The sequence below is a fragment of the Eptatretus burgeri genome, chromosome 7 (assembly GCF_056783735.1).
Source record: "Eptatretus burgeri isolate ZD-2024b chromosome 7, Ebu_testis_v1, whole genome shotgun sequence".
Taxonomy (NCBI): domain Eukaryota; kingdom Metazoa; phylum Chordata; class Myxini; order Myxiniformes; family Myxinidae; genus Eptatretus; species Eptatretus burgeri.
In genome coordinates this window covers 57,147,594-57,170,093 of record NC_140967.1, presented here as the reverse complement: position 1 = coordinate 57,170,093, position 22,500 = coordinate 57,147,594, and the positions used below count along the sequence as shown (strand labels likewise).

Below are 22,500 nucleotides of genomic sequence, written 5' to 3'. Positions count from 1 at the left end.
TGTGGATATGGATAAGTGGTTCTGGTTGCATTGCACCGCTGGGAGGCAGTGGTGTAACCTTTAGTGTCTGGAAAGGTTCAATTGTCTTGTCACTTGTCTCTTATGCTGAACCGGGTGGGGGCCGGGTGAGATAGATGCTGCAGAATTATACATTTCCCATCACACTGCACCTGCACGTCAATCCTTCTCTCCTGCACGTCAATCGTGAGGAGGAGGAGGAGGAGGAGGAAGATGCTCCTGATCTCCAACATGATCACCCCCTGATTGGCAACAATTAAGGCAAAATGATGTTGGACCACATTGTTCGGTGGCCATGGCACTGATTGGTTCTGGATGGGACCAATACACTGTTGCTAGGCATGGGTTGGCTTGTGATTGGTCAAAAGGGCTGACAAACTCCTCAGGGTGGGGAAAGTGGATGAGGAGGCATACTCTCGGGGCTGCTGCGAGTGTGGAGAAATGCAGAGCCATGGAGACCTCTCATGATTATTGCCTATGGGATGAAGTTGCCTGTCTGCTTCTTTTAATCGTGTGTGTGTGCGCGCATGCACGTAGGTCAGTTGGTTTCTCTGTACGTTTTGGTTGGTGTGATTTATTCCATTTCCGTTTACGTTTTCTTGTGCTAAGTAAATAGTTTATTTCCCTTAGGTCTGCATGCCATCCTTCCCACGCAACCCATTCGTTTTTTTTTGTGGTACGATTCATGATTTGTATGGGATAAATTGGAGTAATCATCAACCTGATATTAATGTGTTTAGACATACTCGTTAAATCTTGCTCATTAAATCTCAAAGTGCATCCACCACTCTGTGCTTCAGTTGCTTCATGCTAAATTCGGCCTTGAGCTGGCCATCTTTGATGCGAAGGACCTGCTCAGCACCGCGTGCACATATTAGTATGTAATAAAATGACATTCAACGATGGTTTTTGTTATTTAGTCCCATGATATATGACTATTATTTACATCAGTCCTTTGTTGTCATCGTAGTTGAAAAATTGGAATTTTTCAAGTCCTACTAAAGAGCTTCTCATGAACATCCTTTCCCTGAACGCAGTCAATCTTTGATTCCTTTTGTCATGCCGTTTCATTTCAGCGAAAAGAAAAAGGAAAAAGACCGAGAAGAACTTTGGAGAAAGCTTGAAGAGCTAGAATTGCAAAACGCACAAAATAATGCTTTTGTTGCTCAATGACTTGGTTGATTGTAGTGAAAGTGTTTCCCATGAGTGTGGAGATAAAGCTGCTGACATTCTTCGCTGATTTATTGAATTCTTACAATATGACCGTTTAATGTTAGTGAAACTGTATTATAGCGTTCAAATTTCCATTCATTATTTACTCGCAGGTGAGATTCAGTCATTGGCCCAGTTTGGGTATGGTATAATGAATGTTAATTTGTACATTGTCCAATGCTTCCAGTAAAATACTCAATAACTGCAGAATGAAACATCAGGAAGCATAAGCTTGTTCCGTATCCATTCCTTGGCAGGTTACTGTGTATAGTTAAAACATGCCATTGTAACTTTTTCCTTATGCCGTTCTTGACCCCTATACTCGGGGTTAACAGCAGTATTTAACCTGTAAAAAAAAACAAAAAACCCATACCATTGCCTCAAATCATACTTAAAAGGGAAAAAATATATAACTATTTCAATGGATGAAATCAACAGAGTGTTGATCAAAGTATACCGATGGGAAGCAGAGAGAAGCTTACGTTTCGGGTGTTAACCCTTCGGAGCAAGCAGCAACGTGTAAACACTAGTTTGGTACCATTTCTACTTGTGTATAATATCGATTCAGTGTAAGGTGGGTGTGCATAAGCCATCATTGGTATTGCTGTGACTCAGATGTATTAAGGGAGACGATGGTAATGCTCTGGCATTTTGTACAGCACAGAACAGGTGTGATGAGAGTGTTTTATTTTTCTGACCATACCTCCTTGCTTTCTTGTAGCTTAATGGATTGCGATGCTTCCTTTTTTACTACAAAACTCTTCAGCACGTCTTATTTTTGGACATGGTATTTACGGAGACATTTGTCAGGATTTGGAAAAGGGGTTGATTTGTAAACATATACAATTAGGGGTTTATTTATACTCTTATTTCATGACTGAGATGGTTTGATTTTGTAAACACTGGTTAACATGTTTTGTCAATTGTATGATAAACTTGTCTTATCTTGTCAAGAAGTATGACTTCCAAACAACTTTTTATTAAAGTAATGAAGAATAAACTTCAGACGTGTGTGTTTTGATTTGGTCTGCTTCTGTATTAAAATGTATTAACTGAAGATTTCATACGACACCTTTTTATACCCCATGCAGTCTTGAGAAAAACAACATGAGACTTTCTTGGAAACAGTTTGGGATTTCTGAATGATCTTCGAGAAAAAGATGAACAAAACGGATTTTTGGATGAAGTTCGCTCCGTCGTTGCATGGCTAGACACCGCCATTTTGTCTGAAGTTCCTCCACCCTCAGAACGCGTCTCAAACTTGTTTGGTTGAGACGGTGTAAAATTTTGCCCAAATCCTGCTAAACCGGAGGTTTTTGGTAGTGCAAACAAGGTGATTTGTGTTGGTGTTCAAATATCTATCTATAATTCCAGCAATCTCTGTGTGTCTGTCTATCTGTGACCGCTGTTTCTCGACAACCACTGGTCCAATCTAATTGAAACTTGCCAGGTATATTGCTGGGGACCTGAGTATGTGCCTTTTCAAGGTATGATATTAATCGGACAAGTGGTTCCCAAGTTATGGCCATTTATTTACCAAACCAATGACAGGACACGTTGCTATGACATCACAATTCTTTTTTTTTTTTGCACGTACGGCCAGGCACGCACATACGGGCACGTACTGGTATACTTAAATTGAAATAAAAGTTTTAAAGGCTGTAGAAAAAAAACAAACAAACTCCCATTGAATCACAAGTTTACCGTCATTGACGCACTGTCTTTTACACCAACCTATCTGACACGTTACATTAGTTATTCGTGCCCTTCGTGACATCCCTAAAAAACTTGTAAGTTTCCTGTTTCGAATGATTTTAATTTTTTTTATTTTTTTTTATTTGATTTTTGAAATTTTTGACAGTTTGTTTGACTGTCAGACAGAGGAAAAGAAGATTATCACACTCCTCTCTGCGCATGCACACTGAGCACAAGATTCCATACAATTTGCCAAAATACCGCTAAACTGCAGGTTCGTGTTCCCATTCATGTTCCGATTTCCGTTCTCCAGTCTTCATAATATATAATTCAATTGAAATGAAGTAGTTGCATAGACTGGCAGATCATAAACTGAGAGAAAAATGGAGTGAACCAATTCCTTAACCACCCTTTGCGTGACGTGTACAGTGTAATAATTAAAGGCACACATCCTTTACAGACGTCTGCTGCTCATTATGACTGGTCGAGAAACTCTTTTGGTTAGAACCAATATTGGCTTGATCACCACTGATGCAGGATATTCGGCCAAAGGTGGTTTGGGCAGGAATTTAATTTGTTTAGAGTGCTGGCAAAAACTCACCTATTCAGGATCTTTTACGTCCACTGACAACCATTGCTAGCAGAAAGGTACTCCAGCTTAATGTTTAACTGATGGATGGCACACACATTGATGCCTCACCCTGCATGCCAAACACTAGGCTGACAGTTTCTAGCTGGGTCAAGATTCAAACCCAGATGAGTGCACATACCTCGAATGTATCCTGCCAGTCCTGGAACATTTATGGGACCAGACTCTGTGGCATATTGGGTGGAGCATCTGTTCAGTATCTGGGAGGTCAGTGGTTTGATTCATACCTTGGCAGAGTCATACCAAAGACTTTTAAAAAACATGGTGTGTGCTGATTCCTCCTTCCTTGACAATCAGCATTTATAAGATAGAATACGGACAAACCCCAAAGGTTGACGTCCATGGAGAGGAGGGTTTTCCTCCTTATTCACCCCACTAAGACAGGACTTTTGAAATGACGTATGAATGCAAAATGAGGCCTTTTGCGCATGTGCTGTTTTTGCTGCAGTGAACATTTCCTGTTTATCGTGATTCACTTCATCCCACCGGGCACTTTAACCTGCCGTTGTTAGCATTAAATCTGCAATTGAAAGTCTTTTAAACATGATTTTCAGCATTCAGATGAAAGAATGGAAAATTCAAAATGGTTAACTATGTCTAACTGATGGATGGCACACACGTTGATCAGGCTGACAGTTTATAGCTGGGTCAGGATTCAAACCCAGGAGAGCTACTCAAGTGATTTGGTCCACTTTTCAGCAATCCTGCAGGGGCGCAATGTATGTATCGATGTACCTCTAAAATATATGAAATGAAACCATCATTCTGTTCCTGAATGCAAATCGGATTCACGAGGTAGCAGCGGCTGTGGTTCACACACACACACAAACACACACACACACACACACACACACACACACACACACACACACACAAACACACACACACACACACACACACACACACGCTTCTCCATTCACCAACAGATGCGCAAATGTGGTACAATTTATCTTGTGTCCCCAGAACCAAACCAAACATGTATATTCATAACAGCCCCTACAACTCCCACCTCTCCCTCCTCCCAAACATGATTAATAGTAAACATCATGATTTTAAACTTACCCTGTGCACCAACAAACCTCAGATGTGACCTTCCCATCGGTGTTCAAAAGCACGAAGGTTTGGTTAGAACATACCCATCTACTAACCTCCGGCCTTTCACAGGCCCATATCGTTGGGGCAATACGGACTGCAGTTTATCAACTTTTTAGATGATTTAATCAGGAAGTTCTCCAATGTTTTGTTGTACAGATGCACACCCCTTTCTTGCAGGTATGTTTATATAAGTATTTTCAGCTTCTTTAAAAAGTTTATTTTAGTGGTTGTAATCCTACATTCTTTATCTGGTAGGCATGAGATATGTCCAGGCCACCCCGAATGACTTCATTACTCGAGATTTCTGTGCATGTGTGCCGAGCAATCTGCGGTGGATTACGTCATTTTTGAAGTGCTGTATTGCCGAGTGAAAAGTGACGATGATCAAGATGACATTGCCAGTACCCAGACGTCACTACCCTCAAGCTCAGTGGCTGCATTTGTTTGAAGTTTGGTTTCTGCATTCTCATGTATTTGTTGAGATTTGTGTGTACAGCTACTCTTGAGCTTTAGACACTGGAAACAAAATAAAAGGACAACACAGTTCCTCTCAACAGGGGTGAAGCAATCCTATATTTGCATACTTTGTGGAAGTTTTTGTGCATATAAATGTTTGCATTACACAATTAACAATCAAATTATGGATACAAATCAATTGTAGAACTGATTTCAAGTGATGTTGATCTGCTCCAAAGCATTGAGGCACAAATATGCTTTTGGGGGGGAGGGGAGGGGGGGTGGGGCGTGGGGAGAGTGGGGGGGGGGTGGAGCAATTGCACTTATTAACAATAGCTACATTCAATGTTAATGCAATCGTTAAAATGGCATTGCTGCAACCATTATAAACATATGACATTGGTTTGAGAAGACGATGTGTATTGATTTGGCATCTGATGAATGAAAATGAAGCCGACAGTTAACTCGCCATGTTAAATTCATTTGAGAGTCTGTTGTGTTGGTGAAAAAGCTGTTACAAGATGCAATCTCAATTTTTCATTCATAATGCTGGTGGCTACCAACTGGTAATTAAGCTTTCTGCTTGAGCTCACTTGTGCTCTGTGATCTAAAAGAAAATATAAAAAGAGGAGTTTGTAGAACAATGGCTGAACTGAACTCCTCTTTAAATAAAGTTAACTGCAGATACGCAATGGATATTGAATAAATTAATCCTTCAGTTTATATTGACAATAATATGTAGTTGTTAAACAGCCTTGCACATTTCTGGTGTCAAGAGATTTTGTAGTGTGTATTGGGGGAGGGGGGTTATTCGTGTAACCTATTCAGATGGAAGGAGGTAGAGGGGGACAATGGAAATCAAAGTAAACTTGTTCAAGCCACTTGTTATGGCATTACCTTTTGCAAACTTCTTTGGTTGTGGTTCATCTTCGCTGCTTTGGGAAGCCTTCAGGATAACGTAAGAAGTGTAAATGTAACGCATTTCAACATTCAGTTCATAATCGTATCATTATTGAAGCCATCTTACCGTTTCAAAAGACGAGCTTGAGCTGTTTGGTTCATCATCTGTTGCGTGTGTACAAAATGGCAAAATGTTATTGGTTGGAAGTTTGCTCCCAATTTTTGTATGTTGATACATACCTCTAGCCTTAACGCGTACCTGTCGCCTCAACGCGTTGAGGATGCTTGTGGATTTTATCAATGTACAATGTGAAAACGTATGGCCAAGGCTTCAAAACTCTGTTGCCATGTTTTAATGTTATTTCATTGACTCCTTCCCATACACGCTTGTCTGGATGCCAAATGAAGGAACAGCAGTGTCTTATTGCAAAAACAACAATATTCCCTGAATGTCACTCAATGCCACACCATTATCATGTGCTGCCTTGATATTATAAAATCAGTATATATATATATATATATATATATATATATATATATATATATATATATATATATATTTAAAGATATATATATATATATATATAAATATATATATATATATATATATATATATATATATATATATATATATATTTAAAGATATATATATATATATTTTTTTTAAAGTTCCCAAATTTAACATGAACAGTTGCAGCTCTTAAATGCTTTCACAGTTTGACCATTAAAGTTGTAATTAACTTCACCAGGATGTAATCCGTACTTGAGATTTAAAATGGGATTTTGTAACCCTTAAATTTTGAAAACCGATTTACAAATGAACAAACTGTGGAGCGATGGATATTTCCTCCTTTTGTGGGATTATCAACTTTTCACTTTTTCAGAACCATTCCCCCCCCCCCCCCCCACTGCGCTACCTTGTCTCCATTCTCAGCCAGAATGTGAGTGATCTTCTTCCTCTTATGTTTTGCCTCCTGAAATGTAAGCTATGGTTGGTTCTGTGCTCTCACTAAACTTCTAGGTATGTGCAGCATCTGCTTGAAATGGTGGATGGGCTTGATGTGCCATCGCATCTCCGTCCTTCCGCGCGGTGCACGATGAAACTACTGATGGGAATGAAGTTTCTGGCCCACAGGGCTACTACATCGTTTATTAAAGGTTTGAAATGTTTGGGAGGTAAGATTTTAGCTTTATAACAAATATGCTTTCATGAGCATATTAGTTCCTCTGAACTTTTATAAATGATCAGAGTAGGCAGTAATCCTACCATAGGCAGAGTAGGCAGATAAAAGAAAAGCTGTATTTGTGTGCAGGTTGCTGCACTGACTGCAAAGCTGATTTTTATTTGTGTGTGCACAGAAGTTGAGGCTCATGGAAGATGTAAATAGCTAGCTACCGTGCGCAGCCTGTGGCTGCTGGTTGCATCATTTTCTGGGGGCATAGCTGTGCTTCTGATGCAGCACCCTCTACTACCAGTACACTGGTACTCATTTTGCCGACCTTGGAAGGATGACAGACTGAGTCAACCCCACCTGGTGTTAATTCAACAGTCGAATAGGGGCTCAAACTCAAGATGCTAAGATCTTAAGCCAGCCACCTTAACCGTTAAGCCAACACCAGGCTTGAAGAGGTGAATGCTGACAGAGGTGGGATGGGGGCTCAGACTGATCAAGGAATGTATGGGAACAGGTGCAATGCAGCAAATGAAGGGGAGTGAGTGTAAAAACCAAGGAGTTGATATCGTAGGTCCCCCACCTTTTGGGTGGTATGAGGAATAGATCTGTGTATTATGAAAGCTAAGTCTTGAACAGTATTTGAAATATCGCGTACAAAAGCCAAGTTACCGAGATGGTTGCCATAGCAACATAATTCAGCCATTCACCACCATGATTTCAGCAGGTTGAGATAATGTCATGAGGAATACATGACATTCCTGTATTCCTCATGCTTTTTCAGTGTATTCCTTTCATATCTGCAATATGAAAGCTAAATGTTCAACTGTTTTTGAAATATCGTGTACACAAAAGGACATGGACAGGTGGTTTTTCGGACAGACCTCATTTTAATGTCCCCTGTCTCTGACCTTGGTGGCGGTGTGGGAGACAAAAAGCTCAGGGTGAGAATGGGAGACACCATGAGGTGACGATGTGCAGTTATCTTTCATGAATGGAGGGAATAACAGTCGACAGACGATTGATTTTGTTTATTGACATCTTTTTCAGCATATTGTGCCCCTTTACTCATTTTATCCAAATAGTCCAACAATAGGTCAATGTAAATACGTGTGGCATAGCTTGGTGACAGAGGTCAGCTCGTAGACAAAACAGAGTGGACAAAGACAAATAAGCTGCAACGAAGTAAGAGCGCCATGCAGATGGGATGCCCAACAAGTTAAATGCAGGCGCAAGAGTCACTTCTGGATGAATGGGAAAGGTCAGTGGGAATAGAAAAGATCATGGGAACACATGTGTGATAGGTTGATGAGTTACCACCTTCAAGGATTGCAGGAAAGAGAAAGATTGGATAGTTTTAAGGAGTTGGTTCCATCGGTAAGAAAAGGAAGATAAAGGAATTAAGGTCAGTAATGAGAGAAGGTTTTTTTTTAAGGTTAACGAGGTAAATCTTGCTGGAGGAGTGCATGCAACCAAGCTTGGTTGGGGAGGATACAAAAGGGCATGGTTAATTTGGAGGTAGCACAGCAAGAACATGGTTCACAGAACTACCACTGTCATCATGTGATTTAGCTAAGGCTCCTTCATGAACCTTAAATCATTGAATTTTTTTATGATGACCTCACCATGCAGATTACATCCTGGTTTGCCAATAGGCTAGAAATCTTAAATAGCCAGATTGCCAACAGGTGGCACGATCCTGTGTCGGGTGGGGGGGGGGGTTGTTTGTGGTTTTTTTTTAACGAGCTCTGTTTGTTGTGTACACTTTACGGTTGGGTTTGTGTGCAAGACGAATGAACGCATGCTTTCATTCACCATCGCTTTTGGCATACACACTGTACTTGCATACAAGTTGTAAAATAATACGTGCACCCTATATTCCTCACTAGAAATGCACTTCATTCGCTGATGTAACGCACACGTAGCCGCATTGCTGCATTCATTGAATCGCAGAGGTTTCCCTCAGTTGTTCCAAGCAAAATGCTTTGGATCTCCAATGGTATTCCCATCAGGAGTGATCCCATTGTGGTCGAAATGTTGTGAACACAAACGTGACCGTTTGCTCATGATCAGTGTGTCTTCCGCTCCATCTGGCCGTTCCCCTCCACTCGTTGCCCCACACATCTTCGCTGTCTCTGCCAGTGATGCAGCAAAGTCTGTTTTTGTGGAAATTTCACCCAAGTCACGCTCACCATGAACGGATATTTTTATGCCTCCACTGACGAAGTCGCTGGTGCCATTATGTTTTTGAGTTGTCCATCCGTACATACGTGCGTATGTCTGTCCATGCGAATTTTCTCTTTTCTCTGCAACCGCTTATCTGATTGACAATTTTCTCCTTAAGTGCAACTACTCATGTAGAATGTTTTAATGATAATTATGACGCCGTAGGTCACGTGATGAGGCAGCCATGTTGAATAAAAGGAAAATCTTTAGACCTCCATCTCCGAAACTGTACCATGGAAAAAATTGAAACTTCGCACACGTGAAGTCCTCCTCACGAGAAACAAGTGTGATTTTTTTTTTTTAATGTCATAGGTGGCTTCGGTATGACGTCGTAATTGCATATGTTGAACGATTTATCTGATAATTATGAAAATTTGAGGCTCTAGGGCTAAATTGTATGAGGGAAAAATTGATGACGTCATCAGTCACGTGGCTTGGTCACCATTTTTTTTTTAATATAAAAACCTTCAAAAATCTTATTTTCCGAAACGGCTGAACAGATGGAGGCGAAACTTTACAGGTATGGTCACCTATCCATGAGGAACAAAATGTTCCCCACCTATGACATCATAAATCACATGGTTTGGCAGCTATGATTTTTTTGAAGAATAAATATTTTAAAATCTTCTTCTTCAGAATGGTTTAACAGATCAAGGGGAAACTTCATCCACGTTCCCCAAACCTTGGCGACTTTCAAAATGACGTATCAATTCTAATGAGGCCTTCCGTGCATGTGCTGTGTGTGCTTTTTCAGTGACTTGCTTCTGATAACTGGGGCACTTTAAACCCGCCATTGCTTGTACAGAATGTGGAATGAAAATTGTCTTTAAACATAATTGTCAGCATTTAAATGAAAGAGTGGCAATTTCACGTGGCCACGTGAATGAGTAACCATAATTCTGTTCCTGGATGCAAATTGGACTCGTGAAAATATAGGAGATGTGAGAAATATCCGTGGATGTGAGGTGTCGAGTTCCTATCATTTCCTGTTAAAAAAACACACACACACACACACACTTTTCCTTTTCGCAATTGATGCAACAACCTGGTATAATTTATCTTGTGGCCCCGGAACCAAATAAACTGTATTTATCACAGCTCACACTCTTTCAGACCACCCTCCAACATGATTGTAAATGTCTCGATTTTAAACTTACCCTGTATATTCACAATCATAGGATTTTCCCATCACTAGTGAGAATCACCCAAACCAGATTATGGTGTCTCCTTCAGGGAACTCTGCTTGGTACATCTCACTCTCACATGAATAATAGCTGACACAAGCTCTGTGTTTCCACATTGTGAAGATGTCCTTTGTCAAAGTAGGTAGGCATTGCTCTGTTGGTAATGATGCACAGCATCGTTTTTCCAATTGCAGATGTCCATTAACTAAATAATCAAGCTTGCCATGTTCATAGGAGGCACTCCTACAAGGTTTAAAGTCCACTCACTGGTAGCGATGGTTGGGGTTTTTGGTAGAATGTTCAGGCCTACGACACTGTCCTGAAAGAGATGGTAATGGCGACACTGAGATGGATGGGAGTGCCAGAAGCAGAAGTTAAGGTGCTGTCACACCTTGACGATTTAGCCAGCGTATGCTGACTTATGAAAATTTTGTCTAAAACGCTGGCACACGTCGAATACGTTATGGGTAAGTTTTGATAACATTAAGAGCACGCTGAAAAACACTGCCATACGTCGTAGTACACTGGCTTTCATCGTTGTACTTTGCGGTTGTCCTCAAATTTTAGCATGCTTGAAATTTTACGACGTATGCCAGCGTATGACTCACACGTTCCGCTACGCTGGCCATAAGTTGTAGGCACGTTATGCGATCGTTGACACACGTCGACACACGTTACTTGTAAGTTACTCATAAGTCGAAACATGTCGAGGTAATGATTAGCGTACCCGAAACTTATTTATAACCTATGAGTAACGTGTTGTAGGCATGTTACACGATCGTTGACACACGTCGAGGCACGTTACTTGTAAGTTACTCATAAGTCGAAAAACGTCGAGGTAATGCTTAGCGTACGCAAAACTTATTTCTAACCTATGAGTAACGTGTTGTAGGCACGTTACACGATCGTTGACACACGTCGAGGCACGTTATGCAATCGTTGACACATGTCGAGGCACGTTACTTGTAAGTTACTCATAAGTCGAAACACGTCGAGGTAATGCTTAGCGTACCCAAAACTTATTTCTAACCTATGAGTAACGTGCTTTGAACCGATGTGTAACGCACCTCCAACGCATATTGACGTATGTAGACGTATTTGATTGACGTCTTCCGGACGACCACAAAACTTACTGAACGTGTTTCTAATTTCCAGCTACGGTATAATGGCGTATTGGCAGCGTTAAAAAACAACAACAACAATAACTTCCGATATTTCGTCATGTGCCGTTACGTCACGTCCGATTGCCTCTTCAGTTTGCTCATGTCTTATTCTTCGTTCCTTCTCTGTGAATATTTTCTGTATGAGGATATTGTCACATTGAGATCGAAACTTAAAAGCAAATGTCCAAATATATTTTAAAATTCGTGATAGACTAAAAAAAAACATTAAAAAAAACAAACTACAAAAAAACAACAACACCAACTTCAGATATTTCGTCACGTGCCTTCACGGAGCCAAGGAGAAAAAAACAAAATGTGCCTTGACGGAGAAAATAAGTTTCGGGTATGCTAAACATTACCTCGACGTGTTTCGACTTATGAGTAACTTACAAGGAACTTGTGTCAACGTGTGTCAACGATCCCATATCGTGCCTACAACTTATTCCCAGCGTAGCGGAACATGTGAGCCATACGGCGAGTACGTCGGAAAATTTTCAGCATGCTTAAAATTTCACGACGTACGAGACGTACCATGAAATATGACAGCATACTTCATCGTTTTTCAGCGTGCTCTTATCGTATACACAATTTACCCATAACGTATTCGACGTGTGCCAGCTTGGTTCGGCAAATTTTTCAGAGGTCGGCATACGCTGGCTAAAACGTCAAGGTGTGACTGCGTGGTTGACACTTTAAATTTTCAGGCGGTTATGATTTAAATCGGCGTGCGGCAGGTTTTTAACAGGCTTCGCCAAGAGTTCGTCGGCGATACGTGCAGCGCGCTATGCATAAGTTAAACTATCGTTGGGCATAGGTTGTGAACGCCGACAACAGGCTAAGCATTCGTTGGTATAAGTTATCTATAAGACAACGAAACGTCTTGTGCCCGTTACTAATATGCTATGCATACGACCAACACGTTATGAGTACGACCAAAACTTTAAAAAAACATCAAAATTTCAGCGTACGCCAACGTTTTACATACATTTTTATACGTTGCCATTGCTGGCTAAATCGTCAAGGTGTGACAGCGCCTTTAGCAATGTTAACCCCTCGTAGTCATTTCCACAATATATTTTGTCTCCTGCAAATGACCTTCCAAGTCAACGCCAGTGGGACGTTCTCCATCAAGTTTGGCATGTGACCCTAGGAACAGGTTGAGCGAGCTTGATGTCTACCAAACTCTATAATAATAATCTTCTTCTTTAGGTGTTAGGTTGTGGTTGACCTGCTGCTGGTAGCATGTAACCCAGTACTACCTGACGCATGCTCGAGTTGGTTGGCGACTAAACTGGCTTCCCTACTAGACCAGTTTAGTAAGGAGGGTGAGTGGACACCCAGCAGTATTAAAAACAAGAGCTGAAAAAGGGCGGTTGAGCTTATCCAAAGCCAACAGCCGTCCACAACTACATTACAACAACACCCACCACTTCACCACCTCGTGGGTCCTTACCACCTTACCGCCACGGTTAGGTCTCTTGACCTAAGGGAATCAGCTACTGCCTTGTAGGTGATTCTTGGATGAGTAAAGGCTCGGGGACCACACCACGATATCAAAGGGTGGCTGTAGGAGTGGCGCCCACAGATCCACTATAGCCATTGACAAGATTATAAGTACACAAAGCAAAAGCACCAGGGTTGAAGCCTCTGATTCCTCGTCCATGTCTAATTTGCCAATGTTGGTTCCTGCCAATTGAACCACATCGACTGCGTAGCAAGGGATATCCAGCATGACATAGCGGACACGCAGATACTGATAATGGATAAAGACTCATGGCGTGGCATTGTGAACTCTATCTCGGATGCTTCCGCTGAGTAGTAGTAGTCTTTAACACCCCAATTATTCTCACCTTAACCTTTGAAATAAGTGTGAGAATACTCAAGCTATAGTTTGAAATAAAAGGCTGATAAAGTTCAATTCCACTTACTAACTTAATAATAATACTTACTTAAGAACTGTTCTGTGAAAATCACTCAGAAGAGGAATTGAATGCTGTCTGTCATCTGAAGGGCATTGGATGTGGATAAACAATGAGCATAATAGTCACAAAAGTGTTGGAACTTTCTGAACCCTTTGTCTTGATTGCCAAAACCTTGTATTGTGTTTTGGGATTTTTACCCTCGCCGGAGGAGAGGGTATTGCATTTGGGTCTGTTTGTCTGTCTGTCTGTCTTTGTCCACACAGAACTTTCGTGTTTTTCTCTGCAACGGCTTGTCGGATTAAGATCAAATTTTCACCATAGGAGCGGCGACTCATGTAGAATGTTATATTGATAATTATGTTGTCATAGGTCATGTGGTGTGTCAGCCATGTTTGAAAAACGGAAAAACTTTGGACCTCTGCATCTCTGAAACCACATCAAGGAAAAAATTGAAACTTGGCACGTGGCAAGTACTCAAAGGGAATAAGTGTGATTTTTGACATCATAGGTGCCTTCATTATGATGTCATAATTGTAAATGTAGAATGTTACATCTGATCAGTATGAAAATTTTTGAGGGTCATCTCAGGATAAAAATGGTCCACAGAAAAAATATTGATGACATCATCGGTCACGAGATTGAGGCGAAACTTTACATGTTTGCCCGCCTATCCATGAGGAACAAAAGGTTCACACATATGTTGTAGGTCACATGGTTTGGCAGCCATATTGGATTTACCCTAAAACCCCTAAAATCTTCTCCAGAACAGCTGGACAGATTGAGGGGAAGCTTCCCATAAATGTTCCCCAAGCCTTGGGTGTACAAGTTTGTTAAGGAATAATTGATGTCACATGGTTTGGCAGACATATTAGATTGAAGAAAACATTAAATAATGTTTTCTTTATAACCCCTAATTAACGACGTGAAACTTCACAATTATGATCTAGTAGTGAAGGGGAATACATGTTTTAAATTTCAACTTGATCAGACGCTTGATCTTTTTCTTTTTTCCGCTTGATCTCCTTCAACTTGATCTTTTTCAACTTGATCGAAGCGGGGTTGCATCAAAACCGACGTCTTGGTACCCGGTCATCATTGGCAGCAGTTATAAATTGACAGTTCCAATTATGTCTCTTATTAATGATGTAACATACCAGTACACAAATGCCACACAAAATACACCACACAAAACAAGTCCTGGTGATAGTCTGTAATCTCTGATTGCTCTTTTTCTTGTCTGCTCTGTAATTCTGGGAATTTGGCATTATGGATTCTCCCATCTACAAACTTCTGTCATGGCTTTGAGCCAGCCTGTGCCACTTTTCTAAGTTGATTCCAATTTTGTAAGCCATTTCAAACATCCAGGTATCAAGTCCTGTACATACGGAATGAATGAATAAATTAATGAAGGTAGAAGCGGCTCTGCATTTGTGTGATGTATGTAAAGTGAGCATTTCAAGAGTGGAATGGATGGGATGGTGAAGATTGTAGATCATCCGATCAAACTGCAGTAAAGGATACAAGGGTAGATTGTAAAGCTGTTTGTTGTAAAAGGCTTCAGATTGTCTTTTGTCGCCAGCACAGCTCTGATGGCGTCCTATTAAAAAAGGTGTTTGTGTAGATGGGTAAGTGAGAAAAGGTATTTGATAAGAAGTAGTTACCAAGCTCTCATACCTCCATCTCTGCACATGTACTGTCATTGTTCAGATGGGTACTGCAATGTCTGTCAAAAAACAAAAACAATGTGCATTAATTTTGCCATCACCTGCTATGATGAAAAATATTCTTAATTTGAATTGCAAAAACATCTTGTTGCTGCCATGAATGAACTTGACCTTTAAAAAAAAAAAGCAAGTGTAAAACGAGTTTGTTAGTTTATCAGACCCTTTGGAAGATATGTATATTTTTATATATATATATATATATATATATATATATATATATATATATATATATATATATATATATTGTTGTGGTTGACAAAATTCGCAAACCACCATTCAGGTCCCTTAGGTGAGATATCTCTGTAAGTATATGTGTAGTTAGGCCCAAACCCGTTGTTTAGAGGGAATAAATGTCATTCATGCGGGCTGCGACCCTTTTAGATAGCCGTTTTTCTTTTACTATCTTTATTTTGGACCAGCCGCCATTACTACCATTACTACCACCACCAACCACGTCTCAACAGCCATCACACAACAACCACCAGCCGCAACGCCGCTTCACAAAAACAACAACGCCAACAGCCACGACCTTTACCGTCACAACTCGCCCTCGCAACCATCGCATCACCGCCATTCCCGCGCCGCTTGTGGGCACCGATACTGGACTCGTGCAGGGCGCGCACCGAGCAGCAGGTGCAAAAACACCAACCTTTCCGAGAAATCGGATCAAAAACGGTTCACGCCCACTTCTGTTCCGTCCTATCAGTGAGCATGGGGCAATTTGGCCCCGCCTCCAGGTGCGTCGGAGTATAATCGCTATATGCAGATTCGCGGATCAAAAAGCATTCACGCCCACTTTTCTTCTGTCCAATGGGGAGCCAGCCAGAGGTAAAGGGTCGAAGGTGAAGGAGCGAAGCCACGGGGGCTATAAAGGGCCGCGTTCGCTCGCCAAAAAGGCAGTTGAGTTGGGAAGAGTCGGAGTAGTTGAGTTGGGAAGAGTCGGAAGAGTGGAGTTGGGAAGAGTCAGTGAAGAGAAGAGTCGGAGAAAGCAGTTGGACGGAGCTGTGGAGAGTTGGAGAGGTGGCGGCGGCGAAGGCAGTCGAGGGGGCGCTCGTGTCAGAGTCGGGGAGCTGCGGAGAGGGGAGGCCGGTAACGCGACCGAGGTCGCGGTGGAGACGCTCGTCGCGGGACCCGAGCCAGCGAGATATCCTCATCCCCCCCGAGCATCAACAACCCCCTCCTGTTTCCCCCCGCGCTGAGATAGTGTGAGAAGGGGGCCCCGTTCCCACCCCATTCCAGACACTGTCCGCGAGGCCTGCGGAGTCGGGGCGCCACCGCCATTTTGCGGCTCATCACCAGACGGGTGGGCTCGACGCGGTCTCGGCTCCAGGCCCGTCTGCCCCCTCATAGGGGAGGGTGGTCCCTTTTTCTTTTGCTTTGAGTATATGTGTTGTCGGCGCCGTCTGTGAAGTAAAACTGTATAAGTGTTGCCGTGTGCTCGGTAGTCGGTGGTAGATCTGCATTGTGTTTCACTTTTACATTTGCTTTTTGTGCATTATTGTGGTGTTTCGTCTTTTACATTTGCTTTTGGTGTATAATTGTATATGTGTGCTATCCGTGTGCCATCGCGAAATAAATGTGCTTAATGTTGAACTGTTTTTCCCGTTTCGCTTCGTCTTTTCCTCTATTGAATCTCCATCTTACTTCACGTAAAGGGTTGGTCGTGGGCTAAAACGCCCGATAATTAATCGAACCGTCGGGGTTGACGATAACACCGCTCGGTTATCCCGATAGTACGGAACGGGTCGCTTAAAGTGGCCCGTGTCCGAAGTCGACCTGCGGCGAGGTGCGATCGCCCGGTCTACCCTCCGTGTGGGTACTTAGGTAGGTCGAATTTGGCGAGCAACCCTATCCCACGCGGGGGGCCGATTGGCACGATCGTGGTGAGGCCGAAAGGCACACCCGTGACTAGTTCCCGGCGTTAGTCCGAGAGGGTCACGACGGGATTGTCCGTCCGGTGGTCGACGTGCCGCGATTCGAGTTACGTGGCCGTCCGCACGCCGGCGGGCGCGAATCCGCAACACTGGTGTCAGGTCGTGCGATATAAACTCATTGCCCTCCTCGCGGCACTGGTATCGGAGAACGGGAAAACGGGCTCTCCTGTCTCCAGCTAAATTCACGGCAATCGGTCCAGGGGTGAGAGGAGCGACCCCCGATTCCCTCCAAATTACGAGCGATTCAAATTAACCCTTTACAAGAAATAAGATGGCGTCTCAAGGCGAGCGGGAGCCGGGGGTATTAGAAATGGATGTAGAATGTGTAGAATCCATGGTCCAGGATGAAATCCCCGTGCAGGAAATGTTGGTTGTGCAGGAACACGAACTCGCCCAACTGAACCCAGAGCCCGAAATAGGTGCGGCGGCGGCCGCGGTGTATGACACCTCCCCTCCCCCCCTCCGCCAAAACCCCCCGATCCTTGCCGAATCGGCTCACCCAAGCGCACCCGACATGGCCCGGCTATGCGCCATGGTGGCAGGAATCAGTGGGGAAATGCACGGAATGACAGCGAGGATGGATGCGAATACACAACAAATGAACGAAAAAATGGATGCGAATACACAACAAATGAACGAAAAGATGGATGCGAATAGACAGCAAATGAAGGAAGAAATGAAAGAGCTGCGGGATGAGACGCGGAACATGGGCCGAAGCCTGCAGGTGGGCATGAAGGCAGTAACCAGGGAGCTCAAAATGGCGACGCCAAGTGTGGGAGTGAACGAGCTGGGAGAGAGTGCAACGGCTGTCGGGCCCGCGGTGGAGGCGGGTAAGGAAAAAATAATTCGGGGGACGTGTTGGGCGAGGGTCGTGACGGTAACCGAGAGGGACAAACGAATTGGGGTGACGGAGACGTGCACGAGGGAGATAACAAGGGAAGAGACGGAAATAATAGTTTAGACAAGGGAGGTAAAGGGTGAAGAGGTGACTGAGCTGGCAGAGACACGGGAGATGGGAACGATAGAGGGAAGACTACACGATGAAGACGGGGTAAGTGACGCACACACACACACGGAGGTAGTGGAGGATAATGGGGGTGAGCTCGCGGACTGGGTAGAGACCCGGTGCAAGCAGTTGGATGGCCTCCTCCAGGAACGAGGGGAGGGAGTATGCCCCCTTGAGGCGAGTCACGACCAGGTGAGTTCAGTCGTGCTTTGCGAGGTCGAGGGGAGGAGTGCTGTGGACAGGTGCATGGAGAGCTTGGGGGGTATAGAGGCCCCGGAGATTCTTGTGGGGACACGAATCCCCAGTGTGGTTGTCCCTGTGTGTGTGGTGCAAGGTGTGAGTGCGTCCCCGTGTGTGGAAGCGACCCCGTGTGTGAGTGGTGTGGTGGCGATTGTGCCGGAGTACGTGCTTCCCAGCACGCCGTGTGTAAAAGGGGCACCGCAAGTGGAAGAGGCCGTGTGTGTGAGTGAAACGGCCAGTATGAATGGAGCACCACGTGTGAGTGGTGTGGTGGCGAGTGTGCCGGAGTGTGTGCTTCCCAGCACGCCGTGTGTGGATGAGACACCGCGGGCGAGTGCCCCCGCGTGTGTGTGAGACACCGCGGGCGAGTGCCCCCGCGTGTGTGTGAGACACCGCGGGCGAGTGCCCCCGCGTGTGTGAGTGAGGCACGATGTGTGAGTGAGACACCGCGGACGAGTGCCCCCGCGTGTGTGAGTGGTGTAGTGGCAAGTGTGCCAAAGGGCGTGCTTCCCAGCATGCCATGTGTGGATGAGGCACCGTGTGTGAGTGTCGCCATGTGTGTGAGTGAAACGGCCAGTATGAGTGAGGCACCGCGGGCGAGTGCCCCCGCGTGTGTGAGTGGTATGGTTTGTGTGAGGGAAATGGCACGAGTGAGTGGAAGGCCACGAGTGAGTGGAGCCACGTGTGCGAGGGAGGTGGTATGCGTGAGAGAGACAGCGTGTGCAAGGTCGTTGTGTGTAAGGGAGATGTCGGTCGGCATGTGTGAACATGCAGCCGCGTCTCCCGGTGTGAGTTTAATGGTGTGGTGTGTTAGCGTCGTAACACGCGGGAGTGCGTGTGTTGAATGGCGACGGAGACTGCGACAGAGGAAAGAAAGCCGAGTAGCGACTGTAGTTGTTTCGGGGACCGTGCCGGGTTCACCCAGCAGTGAGCACGAAGTCCGTGCTGTGCAACGCACGAGGCCCCCACGTGCTCGCTTGCGAGAGTGAAGTCCCTGTCCGGAAACGCACGCGGTGGATTTGCCGATCCCGCGGACGGACAAAGTTTCGGCAGGATTATGGATTTGGACCGGATGGGTTCTCCACACGATCGTGTGTGTTAAGCTCCAACGGGAAAAGCACATGTGTTCGCGTGGGGAACCCCTCGAGACGTGGGGCTTGTGTTTTTTTCATGCGCACGGTGACGTCATGGCTGCACGTGGGGTTGGAATCCGGCAGGAGGGGTATCCCTGCCGGATGGTGCCGTCCAAGGAGGGACGAGGAACACGTGCAGCTGCATGACGTCACGGGCAGGTGCAAAGTGCGCGAGCTGTGAGTTGCCGCGCTGGTGCTGCGCATGTGAAAAAAAAAAAAGAAGCAAACCTCACTTTCGGGTGCACAGGATTCCTGGGCAAGGGGTGGAAGACCCCCTTACCAGGGCACAGGATGGAAACTAGTTAGGGGGAAGGGTTAGCTTAGCTAGACCGACTTCATGGGGCAGGGGTAAGTCCTCATGGAGTCCGTGGAATGGATTAGTTAGAGGGATTGTCGCGAGATTTAGGTTGGGAAATTGATTAATGGGATTATTTGGAGACAGTGACAGACTTGTGGATGTGTAGCGGGGATGTAGTTTAGCTACGTAGTGTTAAATGGAACGTGCTATAGTATAAGGGACGACGTGGGAGCACGAGTTAGTTCGGGGATGCAGATAGAAGGATGGCAGAGTTCAGCGGTGAGTGTGTTGAAGAGTTGGTGAGTGAAGTGGAAGCATGTGCTTGGTGAGTGAGTGAGGCCAGCGGGTCTGTGTGAGTGGAGCGAATTGGGAATGCATGGTGCGATGAGTGATTGGGGGGAGGAGTGACTCCCGCCCAAGGGACCCCGGGGTCAGTATAAAGTGAGTTAGGGGGTTAGTCAAATTTACAAAATGGAGGTCGTTTTGTTGTTGGTGTGAATGTAGGCTCGAAACCCGTTTGGAGGGGTGCAGGAGCCCTGTTGACGGGCTGGGAGCGTGGCTGCGAAAGGTGAGTATCGCTGAGTGGGTACCCCGGGCACCAGGCTAGTCGGCCGTGGTAGGCCAAGGGCCCATGGGGGGCCGGGATAGCGTAGTGGGCACGGGTGCGCCTGCTTGGTGCGGGGGCCCGGGGCGCCATTAGCCGCGTGGGCAGTGTTGTGGGCACGGGTGACCCTCAGAAAGGGGCCTGGGAAGCCAGCCTGCCACGTGTGCGTTTCAGGGGAGGTGCCATGGGGGGCACTCCCCGGTGTTAGGGAGCTGGTAGGCTCGGAGGCAGTGTAGTGCCCGGGGGTGCCATAGCTGGAGATTCGGCAGAGGGTCGTGCCTGCCAAAGGCAGCCACGTGTCCCAGCCATGAGACCGTGTGAGGGCACGGAGAGAAAATTGGGGGGCGAGGCCCGAAATTGTAAGGACACCAACACAGGCGACGGGAATCTGGGTTTATAGAACCAATAGTTTAAGCGAGAGGCGCTTGTTGAAAGCCCCGGGGTAGTTTAACAGGTTAATGGTTAGGGTAGATTAGAAAGTGTACCCCTCCGCACCATCCATCCCCTCGCTCTCGTTGTGGGCTGCTGGACCCACTTTGTGTTATAGATCGCTGAACTCTGGGGAGGCCATCCTGAGGCTTCGTTGGGCCTCGACAAAGGACGCTAGCTCTCCCTTATTCCCCTCCGGGAAGGGAACGTTGGGGTTGGGAGTAGGCTAGGTGACAGGATAGGTTAGCCGAACAAGGACAGTAAAGGGGGTTAGGGGACAGTTTATAGTGGGGAAATAAAAAAATAAGTTGGGGCTAAATTGGGGTTTGACAAATTAAGGGAGTGGGTATAGACAGTGACAGGCAAAGGCGATAAGTTGGGAGGGAGACCGTAGGGGAGGTCCGAGCCCGCCTTCCGAGTGGCCAGCACCACCGCACTCCCTCCACCAACCTCCACTGAACGGCAAAGGCTGGCCAGCTTCATCTGCTGGCTGCGTTGCTGCAAGGCAAAGGCCGGCCCACTTCATCGGCAGCTGTTGTTTTGCTGCAAGGCCTGTGCCGGCTGGATCGTCTGCAGCTGCTGTGCTGCAAGGCCTGCGCCGGCCGGATCGTCTGCAGCTGTTTTCTGCAAGGCCTGTGCCGGCCATTTCGTCTGCCGGCTGTGTTTGCCTGCAGCGGCCTTGTTCTGCAGGCTGTGTTTGTCTGATCACCTTTGCCATGCCATGCCCACTGCCCCTGTTCACCAGCCCCGTTCAATTTTTGCTTTGCCCCACCCCCCTGTTCATTGCCATGTGCGCCAGGATCAGAAAGCAACAGTTTGCAAGCTGCGAGAACTGTCCTGTTGGCAGCTACAACACGGGCCTGCAGTGGCGGCCCTTGCACCGTGTTTGCGTCCATCCATTCGTTGTGTTCATTGCGTGTGCCACTTGAGCTGGCACGGAGACTGCGTTTGTGCAGCCCATGCACCGTTGTGGTTTACTGCGTTCAGTTAAAAAGGGAAGGCCTTGGACTGCGAGTGAGCAGCCGGCCACGTTCCCTGTCACCTGCATTGTTTGAGCCAGAGACTGCATGTGAGCAGCCTGGCTCCCTGCTAACTGCTTTCTTTTTGCAGAGTTCATTGATCCTGGGCCATGGTTTAGTGTAAAATTTGTAAGTTAAGGTTAAGATGTACTGTAAATATGAGTGCGCCCCCGGCATGTCTGTCTTAGCGCCGGAAATTTTATTTAAGTCGTCCGTGTGAGTGGGTTTGTTTAGGTAGTTACTCAGCCCTCAGGTTATTTATTTTGGGGACACGAATACCATGAATGTCGCACTCAGGGATCCGTAGGTAAAATGTACTAGGGGAGAACTACACATGATGGCACACGAAAATTTGACGACTCGGGACGAGTCTGTAAAAAGGTGAGGGGGTAGTGTTGTGGTTGACGAAATTCGCAAACCA

The 22,500-nt window shown here is 45.3% G+C and overlaps 2 protein-coding genes across 4 annotated transcripts in view; one reads left to right on the top strand and one right to left on the bottom strand.

Moving 5' to 3' along the window:
- Positions 1 to 2,235, top strand: part of LOC147023314 (serine/threonine-protein phosphatase 2A 56 kDa regulatory subunit epsilon isoform-like) — a 54,048-nt gene extending 51,813 nt beyond the window's left edge. The window contains exon 11 of the mRNA XM_085890336.1: positions 1,095 to 2,235. Coding sequence (XP_085746462.1) covers positions 1,095 to 1,191 — 97 coding nt within the window. The 3' untranslated portion in view covers positions 1,192 to 2,235. The remainder of the gene's footprint in view (positions 1 to 1,094) is intronic.
- A 2,984-nt stretch (positions 2,236 to 5,219) lies between these two features.
- Positions 5,220 to 22,500, bottom strand: part of MAJIN (membrane anchored junction protein) — an 83,402-nt gene continuing 66,121 nt past the window's right edge. For all 3 annotated transcript variants that reach the window (XM_085888574.1, XM_085888573.1, XM_085888572.1), the window contains 6 exons: positions 15,367 to 15,415; positions 15,214 to 15,289; positions 6,285 to 6,416; positions 6,153 to 6,190; positions 6,023 to 6,071; positions 5,220 to 5,732 (listed from right to left, as the gene is read on the bottom strand). In XM_085888574.1, the coding sequence (XP_085744700.1) occupies positions 5,605 to 5,732; positions 6,023 to 6,071; positions 6,153 to 6,190; positions 6,285 to 6,416; positions 15,214 to 15,289; positions 15,367 to 15,415 (472 nt within the window). In that variant the 3' untranslated portion in view covers positions 5,220 to 5,604. The remainder of the gene's footprint in view (positions 5,733 to 6,022; positions 6,072 to 6,152; positions 6,191 to 6,284; positions 6,417 to 15,213; positions 15,290 to 15,366; positions 15,416 to 22,500) is intronic.